The sequence below is a fragment of the Mirounga angustirostris genome, unplaced genomic scaffold, assembly GCF_029215605.1.
Source record: "Mirounga angustirostris isolate CCGP_5_RB_7025 unplaced genomic scaffold, mMirAng1.0.hap1 SCAF_8, whole genome shotgun sequence".
NCBI lineage: Eukaryota > Metazoa > Chordata > Mammalia > Carnivora > Phocidae > Mirounga > Mirounga angustirostris.
The window spans coordinates 63,125,174-63,140,557 of NW_026991716.1; the positions used below are offsets into that span (position 1 = coordinate 63,125,174).

At 42.0% G+C, this 15,384-nt stretch overlaps 1 protein-coding gene across 5 annotated transcripts in view; it reads left to right on the forward strand.

Annotated features, from left to right (window-relative positions):
• KCNQ5 (potassium voltage-gated channel subfamily Q member 5) overlaps window positions 1-15,384 on the forward strand; it is a 509,046-nt gene that overhangs the window by 480,357 nt on the left and 13,305 nt on the right. For all 5 annotated transcript variants that reach the window (XM_045867079.3, XM_045867078.3, XM_045867080.3 and 2 more), the window contains one exon: window positions 190-298. In XM_045867079.3, coding sequence (XP_045723035.1) covers window positions 190-298 — 109 coding nt within the window. The remainder of the gene's footprint in view (window positions 1-189; window positions 299-15,384) is intronic.

Genomic DNA, 15,384 nt, shown 5'->3' on the forward strand with positions numbered 1-15,384 from the left:
TACAATTAATAAGGCTGTAGAAAAAAGGAGAAGGAATAATATTGGGGAAACAATTGGCTAACCTTACACATCTCTTGATTTACAAGCTTAGTCTCTGAGATCCCCCCTGTTGCTATGTGAGACCAATTCAACAAACATGTTTCCAGTTGCTGGTGGTGGTGTTCTGTAACTGACAATTTTCTCTTCCAGCTGACACAGCGCTTGGCACTGATGATGTATATGATGAGAAGGGTTGCCAGTGTGATGTATCAGTCGAAGACCTCACCCCACCGCTTAAAACTGTCATTCGAGCTATCAGGTTGGTGGAAAACCTTTGACAAAATGAGCCAGAGAACTACCTCTGATTATTTGAATTACTACATTGCTAAGTTCTTTTTCCTACAGGTAAGCCTCCTGAAATAATAGTTTCTCTGCTCCTGTTCATTCACATGCCTATTAAATTCTGAAATATATTTTCTTAATACAAAACTCTACCTTGTTCGGCACAAAGTGTGTTATAAAAGGAGGCAGGATTCGAAATGCCAGGCCGTGCCAGAGAGATTCCACGCGAAGTGGCTTGTCATGAGAATCTGTGGGCTTTGAGGACATTTTGTGTATGGATGCAATTGGATTTTTAAAATTATTTTTATGACTTGATGCTCTGATCCATGTTCTGTATCTTACATCAAAGAAAAATCCCACTAGGTTATTTCAAAACAGGTTGAATTCTAAAAAGGGGAAACCTAAAGTCCTCTGCAGTGACTTGGTCCTCTCTGGCTGAATGTAATGCTAAGCACTGATCTTTTGTTTTTTTAAGTTTTTATTTAAATTCCAGTCAGTTACCATACAATGTAGTATTAGTTTCAGGTGTGCAATATAGTGATTCAAAACCTCTATATAACACCAGTGCTCATCACAAGTGCCTTCCTTAATCCCCATCACCTATTTCACCCATCCCCCCACCCACTTCCCCCCTGGTAACCATCAGTTTGTTCTCTACAGTTAAGAGTCTGTTTCTTGGTTTGTTTCTCTTGTTCCCCTATGATCGTTTGTTTTGTTTCTTAAGTTCTACATATGAATGAAATCATATGGTATTTGTCTTTCTCTGACTGACTTATTTCAACTAGCTTTATACTCTCTAGCTCCAACCATGTTCATGTTGTTGCAAACGGCAAGGTTTCATTCTTTTTACGGCTGAGTAATATTCTATTGTGTATATATACGACATCTTGGTTTTTTTCTCAGATCTTGGGTTAGGGTTAGGATTAGGCTTAGGGTATGTGCCTGGTGTCCTGCATTTCAGAGACCTCTCCAGAGGGTTATTTAGAGTTTAGGAGTAGGGTTAGGATTAGGATTTGGGTTAAGATTAGGGTTAGGTTATGTGCCCAGCATCCTGCATTTCAGAGATCTCTCCAGAAAACAAAACCCCAGACTTCTGCTGGGGTGAAAATACAATTGGCAGCCATCCACCAAGATAAGGCAAGGAGGGGACTTGGGGCTCGAAATACGCTTTAAATAGATACTCAATTTAAAAGTTGATGTTAATGTGCTTCCTCTTCCAATAGAATCTAAAAGAGTACCCAAAGCAACTTACCTTTATGTTTCCAGGATCCACTCCCTCCAAAATTTAGGATCTGGACTAAATAAACTGCTGCAAACTCAGCCTGCCTAGTTTAATCCCTTTGGGAGAATTTTAATCTGTCCATGAACCCTGAGTGACTTTGTTGCAAAGAAGTACCTCTGATCTTTTTGGCCCTCTCTGCCTCTTACCAAAAAGCCAGAAGAAAACTTAAAATATCCAACCCAACTTAGCTATCCAGATACTTAGTCTAATTTCAGAGATCAGCTTGACTGATTATTTGCTTCTATTTTTAGTTGGTCATTTTGTATCATTAGACATTGCTTTACTTGATGTTTGGGAATCACTGGGAAAGCAGAAATGAGTTATAAAGATTTTGATAAATGTTTGTTAAGGCAAAGAAAATCATGGTTGATGAAAATGTGTACCCGAGAAGATACTTAAACCTTGTCTGTAATGGCACCCTAAAAAGAAGTGAAGTAAAACCCAGTTACTTCTCAACAGAACCCTTGAGCAACAAACCCTATGGGTGGAGAAACATACCTTCTTATGTGGCTTGGACCATCCTAGATTATGCTTCTTGTCTCATCATAATTGTTCATTGTTGATACTCCCTGTCTTTCTCAAAATATCCCAGTTTGGACAATTATATGATCACCCCGCCCCTGGGGAGCCTAGAAGCCTTAGGTAATATTTAAGCCCAGAAAACCCAAGGGTATGTAGTAAAATGATGCTTGAAGCCTTCAGTTAAAAGGGACAGAAAGGATCTAGAACTGCATTGTCTAATATGGTGACCAGTGGCCACATGAGGCTAGTTAAATTTGAATTAATTTAAATTAAATTTAACTTAAAATTCAGTTCATCAGCGGCACTACCCACATTTAAAGTGCTCAGTAGCCACAAGTGTCTACTATCCTGGGCACAGAAGCCACAGTGCCTTTGCATCATTGCAGAAAGTTCTATTGGACATTGCTGGGGGAGAAGTCACCTTGAAATTCTTTACATTCATTCATTATATCCCTCAAAGACCCTAAAGTGAAGGTGGGACAATTCATCCGCAGATTAGTCTGACTTGCAACAAGTACCATAAAATCTTATCTAATGGAAACAGATTAGGTTTCCTAAAAGTCGTACTTAACCCAATTTGTTCATTTCCCAAGACCTTCGGAAGCTTTCTGCTTTTGCCTCACAACCTATAAAAAGAATTGTGAGCTGCAAGAAAGAAACCGAAATAGGTTTATTCTGCTAGCTAAGCACTTTAGCGGCAGCTTAAGATTTACTTTTATACCATCCTTTTGAAACTTGCCTGATTTTTGTAAAGTCCTTTGCAGAATTCCCTTGCTTTTCAGAATTCTTTCTTGGTTCTTATTTTTAACAGGACTTTATTATTTACATGTATCTCCTTTTTGTGAATTTCTGAAGCTTTCGGCTTGCTCCTCTGTGACACTCGAGGGCGATGTTTTTCTCCCCCATATCCTGATTCTGAGTTCCCCTTAAAATTCGTGGATTCTCTAAAAATTCAGTAGTTACACTCAATAGTTAATAACTTCATTGGAAATCTTTGACTCGTGATACTACTTACTTTCTAAAAATACATGATTAAAAGACCCACCAGTACAATTGGCAGTTCTGAAAAGGAGTTTACTGATGTAAATCCCTAAATCTTATGCAAAAGTGTCCTTTTCTTGAGTTCCATTAAATAAATAAACTGCATAGCAGTTGACAGGAATGTCTTTGGCCAGAACATACTCATTTCTTACAGCTCACCTGAAGTGGTATTTTATATATATTACGTTCCTGATTGCAAGTGTGAACCATCTATCATTCACCTCTAAAATAGCAACTTTGTTTTGGCATTTTCCTTGTTATTTTTTGGTCTTCTGACTACTTAATATGAATAGTTGAATATGCCTTTTGTCCTCCCGTAGCTCTTAGAATAACAATAGTTTTTCCTAAGAGCCAAATTAAAATTAAGATGTGTAACAGAAAATATGTATTCCACTGCAAGGATGACAATATGGAAAACAAAACCACTGCATCCCCAAAGAGCAAAATAGGAGCTCTTACTTTGGCTATTAATATTTACTAAGCATCTGCCATTTTCTAATTTCTAGTTATTTTGGGGAGTAAAGATTCTCTGGGATGACTAAAGCCACTGTCTGAACTTGTCTGGATTATATTATCCAAATGCACTTTGAGACTTTTTTTTCAATGACTGACGTCACTTTTTATAGTGACGAACAATGGCTATTCTTAGACATTTCCAAAATATGTCTTAAAAATCAGAAGAATACTTAGTATTGTATAATTCCTCCAGGATTATCACAGATTATTCTCAAAATATTATTTAGTGGGAGTGCACAAAGTTGCTGGAAATGTGATTTAAACTCATTACTGGGAGTGAAAATTGTACACTTATTTTTAACAAAAGTTCTGTATCTTGTTAATGATTTAATACAATGTTAATTTTCTTTTCATTCACTCATACAAATTAGTTTCTAAATAGAAAGATGAGGGGCACCTGGGTGGGTCGGTGGGTTAAGCGTCTGCCTTCGGCTCAGGTCCTGGGATTGAGCATGCAGAGTCTGCTTCTCCCTCTGCCCCTCCCCCTCCCCTCCTCCTGCCCGCATGCTCTCTCAAATAAATAAATAAATAAAATCTTTTATGAATAAATAAATAGAAAGATGACATTAGCAGGGAAGTAAACAGATTGACAAGCAAATTGATAAACTCTTGAACATTCTACACACTCACTTTTCATTTTATCATGGCATATTCATTTGTTAGGGCCACCACAACAAAATACCACAGACTGGGTGTTTCAACAACAGAAATTTACTTTCTCCAGTCCTGGAGGCTACAAGTCCAAGGTCAAGATGTCAGCAGTGTTGTTTCTTCTGAGGCCTCTCTCTTTAGCTTGCAGATGGCCACCTTCTCTCTGTGTCCTCGTGTGGTGTTCCCTCCGTGTGTCCACAGATATGGGTCTACATCTCCTCTTCTTATAATAACACCAGTCAGGTTGGATTAGGCCCTACTCTAAGGGTCTTATTTCAACTGAATCACTTCTTTTAAAGCCCTGTCTCCAAATACAGTTACATTCTGAGGTACTAGGGGCTAGGGCTTTAACATGTGAAATAACAATTCAGATAACACCTGGCAAGATACCAGTTTTCCTATCACTGTTTAACAAATACTTTCTCAGGCACAATATCAAAATTTTCAGATTAAAAATAAACCCATCAATTACCTTAAATATGATCCCTCACAATATAAAACGTTGACTGTTACCTTTCAAGCTTGTACTTGGCACTGTGTAAATACTACGTAAGTGAGAATCTTGCACAATATTTCTCACAAAAATTAATATACGCTCATTAATTCAAAATAGTAATATAAATAAGTAATACATAATAAATAAATAATGATGTTTAAAGTTATACTCAATACAAGTCTATATTTATAAAAGAGTTTCAGAATAATGTTTTTTATAATAATTTTTTTATTTGAGTATAGTTGACACACAACACTACATTATTTTTAGGTGTACAATATAGTGATTCAACTTCTCTCTATGTTATGCTGCACTCACCCCAACTGTAGCTACCGTCTGTCACCATACAACACTATTACAGTCTGATTAACTATATTCCCCATCCTATGCATTTTATTCATGTGACTTATTCATTCCATAATTGGAAGGCTGTACCTCCCATTCCTCTTCACTCTTTTAGCCCAGCCTCCAACTCTACTTACCTCTGGCAACCATCAATTTGTGCTCTGTATTTATAGGTCTGATTCTGCTTCTTGTTTGTTTATTCATTTGTTTTGTTTTTTAGATTCCATATATGAGTGAAATCGTAAGGTATTTGCCTTTCTCAGTCTGACTTATTTCACTTAACACTATACCCTCTAGATTCATTAATACTGTCACAAATAGCAAGATATCATCCCTTTTGTGGCTGCATAATATTCCATACAAAGATATATATATATGTATGTGTGTATATATATATATATGTATGTGTATATATGTGTGTATGTATATGTGTGTGTATATATATATATATACACACACACCCCACATCTTCTTTATCCATTTGTCTATGGATGGGCACGTGGGTTGCTTCCATATTTTGGCTATTGTGAATAATGCTGCAATAAACATAGGGGTACATGTATCTCTTCAAATTAGTGTTTCATTTTCTTTGGGTAAATACCCAGTAGTAAAATTACTGGATCATATGGTAGTTCTATTTTTAATTTTTTGAGAAGCCTCCATACTGTCTTTCACAGTCACTGCACCAATTTACATGCCCACCAACAGTGCATGAGAATTCCTTTCTGTCCACACCCTCACCAACACTTGTTATTTCTTATCGTTATTTTAGCTCTCAGAATAATAATTTTTAAAAATAAAAAATGTTTGTATTTGTTTTCCTATACTGAACTGGCTAGATAAATTCTGAGATATGCATACCAAGGCATCATAGAAGTGTCATGTGAAGGATTTATTACACAATTGGAGAATGAGCTCTGTCTGTTAAAATGATGCAGTGCAAAGCTCACCTGCCTCCTACCTGCAGTTTTTCATAGAATTACTCTATCTAAGATCACGGCCATTCTTAATGAGATCCTCAACAACAACTGTTCTCTTGTCAACTTGTTTTATACAACTATTTCTGTCAGTTGTCAAGAAATGAATCAGAATACCATCCAGCCTATTCTTCTTGTAAAGATAACCAAAACAACCCAATGGAGATTACTCATCATTCTGAACAGAAATGACCGAGAAGTTGATTGTATCATGGTCTTAACTTCTCGTAACATATCGATGCCGTAATCACCATGCCTGCTATGTTTCACTGCTACACAACCTTTTATTTCCCAGGCCAAACCAGCCTTCTAGAAAATCAAATGAATAAAGAATTCTTTAGGTGAAGCTGCAGCCTTTATCTTGGCACCATTAGCTAACTCTACCCCCAGCTGCCACACTCCTGAGAGCTGCTCAGAGAAGTGATCCAAGAAATGACAGCCTCTGGGCAACCTTGGGCAACCCATGTCACCTCTCCGTGCCTCGATTCTTTATTGGTGAAGTGAGGAGAGGAATGGGATTGACTTTGTAGGGCTCTGGTGAGGATTGATTGAATTAACTTTTGCAGAGATCTTAGAACAGTGCTGAGCACGTGCTAAGCACTACATAAATGCTAGCTCTTATAACCTCCAGGTCTCTGGGCTCCTTACTGCCTTCCCAGCATGCTGCCTACCCTGCCCTTCCTCTGCTCAGGCCAGACCCTCTCCTTTCTGAGCCCCACTGACTCCCGTGGTATCTCATGGGAGAGGAGCGCTTCTTTCTCTCTTCTGAGGGGTGCTCCCAACTTCCAAAAGTTTGTGGCCTTGCCTGACTGCACCCCCTCCCCAAGGAAGCACTTGCTATTACCCCTTGAAGTCATGTCCTCACCACCTGTGCTGAGGAATCACTCAGAGCAGCACCACTCAGGGCAGGAAGAGCAATTTTTCCACCCAACCACAAGGCAATGTCCCGGGAAGATTTCTCCCCCTTCCTCCTCGGGCTGAGCTTGCTGTCTTCCCAGGTATCCTCCCAAGGAAAGGACTATGAAAGGGAGAAGTTACCTCTCCTCTCCGCTCCCCGCCACCAACCCACACAGAGGCCTGGCTATAAACTCTTTGGTTCCTCCCAAAGAATCAGTTCGTGCACTCTAAAAACAAACAAACAAACGAAAAAACCAAAAACAAAAAATATAGAACTTCTACTCTGCACCAGACACCAGAGTAGACATTAACAAGAAAGATGGATCCCTGCTTAGAATCTTGAAGGGCTGCCAGAAAAAAACAGGGTCAATTATGAGGCAGAGCAACAGATCACTACAATAATAGAAGTCCGGGCTATTTGAGCAGATAGAAAGTCGGCACCTAATGTGGGAGATGGCATACAGGAAGGCTTTCTGGAAGAAGGGGCATCCTAGCAGAGATAGCAGATAGAAAGTCAGCACTTAATGTGGGAGATGGCATACGGGAAGGCTTTCTGGAAGAAGGGGCATCCTAGCAGAGATAGCAGATAGAAAGTCGGCACTTAATGTGGGAGATGGCATACAGGAAGGCTTTCTGGAAGAAGGGGCATCCTAGCAGAGATCTGGTGGCTTTGTAGGTACCAGCCAGGTTACTGAAAGGGGTGTGAGTTTAGGCAGAGGGAACTGCAGTTGCTGAGAACCAGATCTGAAGACCGTATCAGAAAGTATCTGTGCTGCTGGGGGTAGAGAACATGGGGAGGAGAGGTCAGACTCAAGGGAGGAGCAAGAACCTTCACAACAAGCAGGAAGGCGTGGAGGCTAAGTAAGAAGTAAATCTGTCAGACTGGTGCTTTATTCTAATACTTAGGACAATGACTAACTTAAAGGAATGGATTGGAAAGAGGGAACCGTTGTTCTTACCATACCTGGCTCTGCCGGGGGCCAGCCAGTGGTGATGAAGAGTCCCGAAGGACAGATTTTGGAGCTCTTCAGACATGAGAAAGTGCTAGGATTTGGGTATTTGCAGGTCAGAGAAGACAGAGTGAACGAGCAGGAGGAATCAGGATGGGACCTCTGGGGGGAGCTGGTCACGCAGAGGCTGGCTTGTGGGAAGTGGGTGCGTTGTTGCAGCTGGTGAGTTTGTGGGGCCACAGTGTGGGGCCCAGCAGGCAGGTGGGGCCCTGCTTCAGAAGCCCAGGAGAAAAATCTGGAATGGGGACTAACTTGGTAGTCATCCGCACAGACATAGATGCTTTGCAGAAGCATCACCCCAAGGCGGGGTGTGGGAGTGAAGACAGAAGACGGTCACTGCAGGATTTGAGGCTCACAGTCCTGTAGGGAGCTGCAAAAGGAAGAAAGCTCTGGAGACTAACGCCCCTTCCAGACCAACGGAAAACCGCGGGGCGTGGCGGAGGAGGGGCCAGCAGACAGCGCTCTGAGCCCGAGGCGCGCTCCCCTGTGTTCAGGGCTGCTAAGAGGTCAAGAAGGTAAAGTGTGAGAAGGTCCTTTGGCATTGGCAACTAGGGGGTCGTCAGTGACTTTGGAGAAAAACTCAATAGAGGCAAAAGGGTTTGAAGCCAGATGGTAAACAGAACATTCTTCTAAATTATCAGAATCTTTCACTCTACTAAGAACATAGATAAAATGTCAAGAATGTCTTTGCAACTAGCAAAGGCTCATCAACTCTTCTAAAATTGCTCAGATCTGATCAGCAAAAAGAAGAACCATGATGACTTGTCAGAGTTTCTCAGGCGGGTATGCAAATCAGCCCTTGCTGTAACCCTGCTTTGGGCGACAAGAATTTCCAGTCTTCTGGCCCTTGTGTTCTTCCTATTCTGAAGGGCACATGCGGGACCATTGCCTGGACAGTCCCCTAAAATGCATTCTCAACTCTGAATCCTTCTTAAATCTCACTCCATACTTGAGACAAGAATACTCCGCAAACAGAGAAGCAGAGGCACATGTTTGCCGTTGTGGGTTTTTGTTAAACCTACAAGCTGTTTAATCATCACCCGTTCTTAATTTTGCTGATAGCGTCTCTGCTATTTTAGCAGAGGTGATGAGTCTTTGTTTGCAAGTCACTGTTAAGACATTCTTGACAGCCAAGTCTCTGGCATGTTACAGTAAAGGATGCTGCTAGAAGAACATTTTATGGATCATTTAACACATATTTTTAAAGGAATATTCTTTTTTGCTTGTTTCTGTTTTGAAGATAATTGTTTGTGGCCACATTTTGCTCTGAGGCTGCATTAAACTAGTGTTTTCACGGAAGACACACTTCGCAGCATCTAATTTCTAACCGTTTATTTGGTTATAATTTAAACTGAAACTCCTATTCATTGCTATGACTAAAAATATTCAAGAGCAATCAATAGGTATGGGCACTTTATTTATTTACTTCTTCATTTCATACTTTAAAAGCTTATGCAGAATTTTATACTTCTAGGAAAACAAAATCCCCAAATTTAGTTACTGGATCAATGCTCACAAAATCCTAAGAGGAGAGTTAACCATTTGCAGACTTGCTTGAATCCAGAAGTTCTTGCTTGGGTTCTACTATTCTTATTCCCTTAAAAAAAAAAAAAAAAAAAAAGCGTAGGAGAGCTTACCAACTCCTGAATACAAAACACAATAATAACATGTATTAGAAGAACAACATCCATGTGCCAACAGTTGTGGCCAGAGAACTGGTCCTGTTCCCTAAGTCAGCCAGGTGGGAGCTTACTACCATAAGGCATCTAATGGACTGTGTACAAGGGGTGCTAATTTACACATCTCCAGCAAGAACTGAAAGGCAGAAAATGAGATTGGTCAGTGCATCCAGGAACTCCGGGGTCTCCTTAGTCACTGGCTAGTAGCCCAATGTAAGATGCAAGAAAGGCAAAGGAGTCTTGGATGTATAATTCTATAACTAGTTTTGAAGGGTTTTCAGAGTTTAAATACTGTATACACAAATGCAAATCTGCATTACTGAGTCCTGTTTATGTCTTAACAGAGAAGTAACATTAATAAATCATCCAAACAAGTAACACATATGCCTTTAATGGTGACCCCAAATATCAAGTTCCACAGTCTTAGTTGTCTGACAAGTTTGCTCCATGATCAGCACCATCCCCTGACCAATCTCTGAAAAAGGCAAAAGAGGGCTGCCTTGGGGAAGTTTTGGTAATCCAAATGCCCTGGATCACTTCAAGAATGAGCCCGAGGGCTCTTGCTTTTAAGGCAGATAGATGTTGTGTTTCTTGCAGAGAGTCAGAAGTCAGGAGGTAGAATTTTCCATCCTGGGAAGGAGGAGGTTATGGAACGCATGTCAGGAGAGTAAATCAACCCAACTGGCCAACAAATGGAAGAAAAGGGGTCAGAGGGAGAAACACACATCCACACCAAAAACATGATCTGGGAACATAAGGGACCATTTCTGCAGCCTGGACAAATTTGGTGATATAATCCCCAGAGGTGGGGGTGCAGAGGGTAAAGGACTGTCCTCTCCAGATATTGTTTCCTATCATTCATACCAATCTGGGTTAAACGCTTCTCTTCCGCACTCCCACTGGCCTGAGCTTCCCACCCCTTCCACTCACACACCTTCTGCCCTACCAGACGAGAAGGGCTCAAGCAACAGGGTTTATTTCTTCATGGCCGGATCCCTGGCCTCAGGCACAGAGCCTGGCATGTGGTGGGCACTCAATAAACTTCTGATAGGTGAGCGAAAGAATCCAGGAGCGAGTTCTTGAGTCCCACGCGTCAGACTCGCCTGTGGCATCGCTTAGGGAAGCGGCCATACGGAGCTCATCTAAAGAGCAAATGAGGCTCTTGGATCCTGTCGGAGCTCCTGGCCCCAGTGACTGCTGCCTTCCACGAGGACTGGAGAGAGGAAGAAACTGGAGACAAGTAATCACTAGAGGCTCCTTCACCGCTGCCGGCTCCCTTTCAGCGGAGTCAGTGCTCCCCAGCGCCTAGCACAGAACCCAGCACAACAGCCTGGTAGGCACTCGATGAATACTTACTGAAAGAAAATGAATCCGTCACCCCGCACTCCCTTTCCCTTCGGAGGAAGTCCTTTAAAAAACGAACGAAACTTACTAACTCCTCCTTGCATGAAACTTCCGAGTCACTCAGGGAAGGGGGTCGGGAAACACTCAGGTTCGGATTGGAGGCCTGCCACCAAAGCACACTGGCACTCTGCCTTGTGGGTATGACATGGGTGACGAAGACTTAGCACAACCCACCGTCACCTCTTTGCATGGCGGCGGGGAGCTTGGAGATCATTCTGCCCCCTCTCCCTTCCCACCTCCGTTTCAGAAGTTCTCAACCTGGGCTACTCCGTGGAATGACCTGAAGGGTTTAACAAAATCTCTGGGACCACACCCCGGATCAGCGAAGACGGACGGGGCACCGAGGCATCGGCATCTTGTGCGGTTCCCGGGAGCAGCCAAGCTTGGGAAGTACTGCTGTCCCAGCCAGTCAAGCTGCCTCTGCAGTTCACAGTCGGCTGAGCCCTGTCCGCCCGGCCCGCGCTTTGGCTGCGGGCCGGGCTCGTCCATCTGTTCCGAGGCGGCCGCAGTCGCTGCCGCTCGTCTTCTAATCGTTCTTGTATCTCTGCATATTCATATGCAATGTCGTTACCCTGATTTAGACGGCTGGAACAAGACTTTTGCAAGATTTTATAACTCATGGCAGCACAACAAATGCACCTACATTTCCTTATAAGTGCACATGTGTTTGTGTGTATATATAGATATATTCTACCCGGAGTTTAACTTTGCTTTAGTTATTTCTTCGTGCTTAGAAAATTCTATGAGTAGACTTCCTTCGGTTTCAACAGGAGGTGCCAGTTGATTGGGTTTGTTGATGAATCTTTTCCCCCCTCTAGTGGTACTGCGGGGCATGTCAGCTTTGTGCAAGAGGTTTCCTTCTCTTAGACTCCCAGCTCGCCTCTTGGTTCTCCACAGCATCGGAGGAAGCGAACTTTAAGAGCTTTCGCTCTTCGCTGCTGTCTTGGTTCCGGTGGTGCAGTTTACGCTCATGGAAAAAAGAAGCCAGTGAGAGCGGAACTTACTCCTCAGCCTTTTTTTGGTCCTCCAAAGGACCACCCAACGACACCAGTAAGAACAGGCCATTCACTTGGCAGCTTTATTGAGAACCTGTGTGCCAAACATATGTGAGTGAAAATTATTTTTTGAGCTTGTGGTATATCAAAGTATCTTTTTTGTTGTTATTTTGTGTTAAAATAAAAGATCTGGGGGTCGCCTGGGTGGCTCAGATGGTTAAGCGTCTGCCTTCCGCTGGGGCATGATCCCAGGGTCCTGGGATCGATCGCCGACTCGGGCTCCCTGCTGAGCAGGGAGCCTGCTTCTCCCTCTCCTTCTGCCTGCTGCTTCCCCTGCTTGTGCTCTCTCTCTCTGTCAAAAATAAATAAAATCTTCAAAAAAAAATATATATATATATATATAAGATCTGGACGCCTGGGTGGCTCAGTCTCAGTTAAGCATCTGCCTTCCGCTCAGGTCATGATCTCAGGGTCCTGGGATGGATCTGGGTGTCCGGCTCCCTGCCCAGGTGGGGAGTCGGCTTCTCCCTCTCCCTTGCCCCTCCCCCCCAACTCGTGCTCATGCTCGCTCTCTTTCTCTCTCTCCAATAAATAAATAAAATCTTAAAACTATATATATAAGATCTCAATATTAAGACAATAGTACAATATTGTGATTAAGAGCTCAACACTAGAGCCAAACTGGTTCAAGTCCCAATTCCACATTTACTAACTATCTAACCTCAGGCTAGGTATTTAACCTCTCTATGCCTCAGTTTCCTTATCTACAACATGGGGATGACAGTACTACCCCTCTCATAGGGTGATACTATAAAGTACTACTTGGCATTATCATCTTAATTGTTAACTGTTTCTTTTTTTAAGTCGTTTTAAAATTTATTTATTTAATTATTTATTTATTTATTAATTATTTATTTTAGAAAGAAAGCGAGAGTGGGGGAAGGGCAGAGGGAGAGGGAGAGGAATCCCAAGCAGACTCCCTGCTGAGCGCAGAGCCTGATAACTTGGGGCTTGATCTCAAGACCCTGAGATCATCATGACCTGAGCCAAAACCAAAGAGTTGGATGCTTAATCAACTGAGCCATTCAGGCGCCCCAATTGTTAAATGTTTCTTGAAGGTCCTAATTTTACTCTAAAATGACTTGCTTAAACACTCCTTTCTACCAGGCAATATATAGATCATATTAAACTTATTTAGAAGTATGTAGAAGGCCACCAAAGGCTTTTGCTTCCTTTCCCCAAGCCAGTTCATGAGCCGTTGTTTACTCCTGGCCTGAAGGCATTTCCTCATCACTCTTATCTAGACCATGGGGCAGCAAACTATAGCGGGGGGCCCAAATCCAACCCAATACTTGGTTTTGTAAATAAAGTTTTATTAGAACACACCTACACTTACTTGTTTATGCAGAGTCTGGGGGGGCTCTCGTGCTACAATGCAAAGTTGAATGGTTTCAAGAGAAACCAGACAAGCCATGAAGCATAAAATACTTACTATCTGGCCCTTTACACAAAAAACTGTCTGCCCCTTGTCTACACTTTGAATCATTCTGGATTTATGCTCTGTGAAATGAAGAACTCCAACCTATTCTAAGGCACTCTTTTAAGAAGACCTCTATACTAGCTTGCCTTGCCACAAAAGAACATAAACAACTTGAAGTGACTGGAGAGTAACTAATCCCCATTCAATTCCTCAGCAGGCATTTATTGAACTTCTAATACTTGCCCAAGATTGTGCACGATGCTAGGGTAAAAACCACAGCCCTGGACATTGCTAAAGTCCAGCGGGTGAGGTACAGTGCCTCAAATTTACCTACATGACAGTGCACTGGAGGGCACAAAGCAAGACCATCTACCCCTGTGAAGGTGATCAGGAAAGAGTTCCTAGAGAAGTCAACGCTTGGCCTGAATACAGAACTGCTGGCATTTTAGGTAGAGTGTGAAGACAGAATCCTGAGAAATGAGCACTTTGGTGACAAAAAAAATCCAGGACGGCTGGAGTGCAGGCTGCATGCAGAGGAATGAATAGAGATGAGCATCTGGAAAGAGAAGGTGGGAAGTCCCCATCCATTACCCTCTTCCCTCAGGTTGCCCACCCAGTCTCCTTGGTAGCGCTTCTAGACAAACCTCTCGTGTTCATTAAACTCTGCACCAAGTGTTGGATTATCAAGGGGCGAGGACATAGCCCTGCATTCAAGGACCTCATACAGTCTGGAGAAGGAGGCGGATATATAAGCAAATAATTACAGTGTGGTATGCTAAGTACTAAGATAGAGGTTGATATGCAAGTGACTAACTACTTTGGAAGAATCACAGAAATTTCCATAAAAGAAGTGACTTTAGAGCTGAGTCTTAAAGATATCATAGGATTTCGGGAAGAGGAAATAGAATATGCAAATAATTGAAGTACATGATTTACTGAATGGTGTTTTGTGGACCTGCAAATACTTTGTTGTTGTTGCTGGAACCTCAAGTTCCAAACACAGACTGGAAAGTGAGAGAGGTAGAGGCCAGTCCATAAACAGCCTTATACGATATACTAAGGAATTTGATGTTTACTTGAGGGGCCATGGAAAACCAATGAAGGATCTTAGGAAGGGGGGCAATGTGGTCTCACTTTCACTTTGGAAGATTAATTCTTTCTAAGGCTATAGTATTGCAAATAGAAAGGAGGGGACAGCTTGAGCGCTCTTAGTACATGCTTGGTCTGTCCTTGGCAAAGGCAAAATGACTGTCGTCATCCTTTATATAAATTACTGGTTTCAAAAATACTTTTGTTATTAAACATTCCCTCTAGATTTATAAAACATATTGCCCGATTTAGAATTTTCTTATCTCACCTCCGACCTCTTCAATGTTTCCATTTTCAACCTACAACAAAGACAGTTAAGGCAAATCTATTTGTTGTCCGGGGGCGCCAGTGGAGCCTGCCACTCCTGATCTTGGGGTTGTGGGTGCAAGCCCCATGTTGAGTGTAGAGGTTACTTAAAAAACTAAAATAAAATAAAATATTTTTTAAAAAAGAAAACATATTTGTTGTCCTTAGAAAACTTAATCCTTAATAGGAAAAATGGTTTTTTTTACACTCAGTAATGTCCCGCTAAATGCTTAGCAACTAGCAGTCCTCAGTGGGAAACTGATTGTCTTCTATGGTGTTTGGGTATGGCCACATGATGATAGGTATGCAAGGCTGAATCAATATTAAAGTTCTTAATAGGCTTACCATTTATTCCTACACATTGTATCACCCC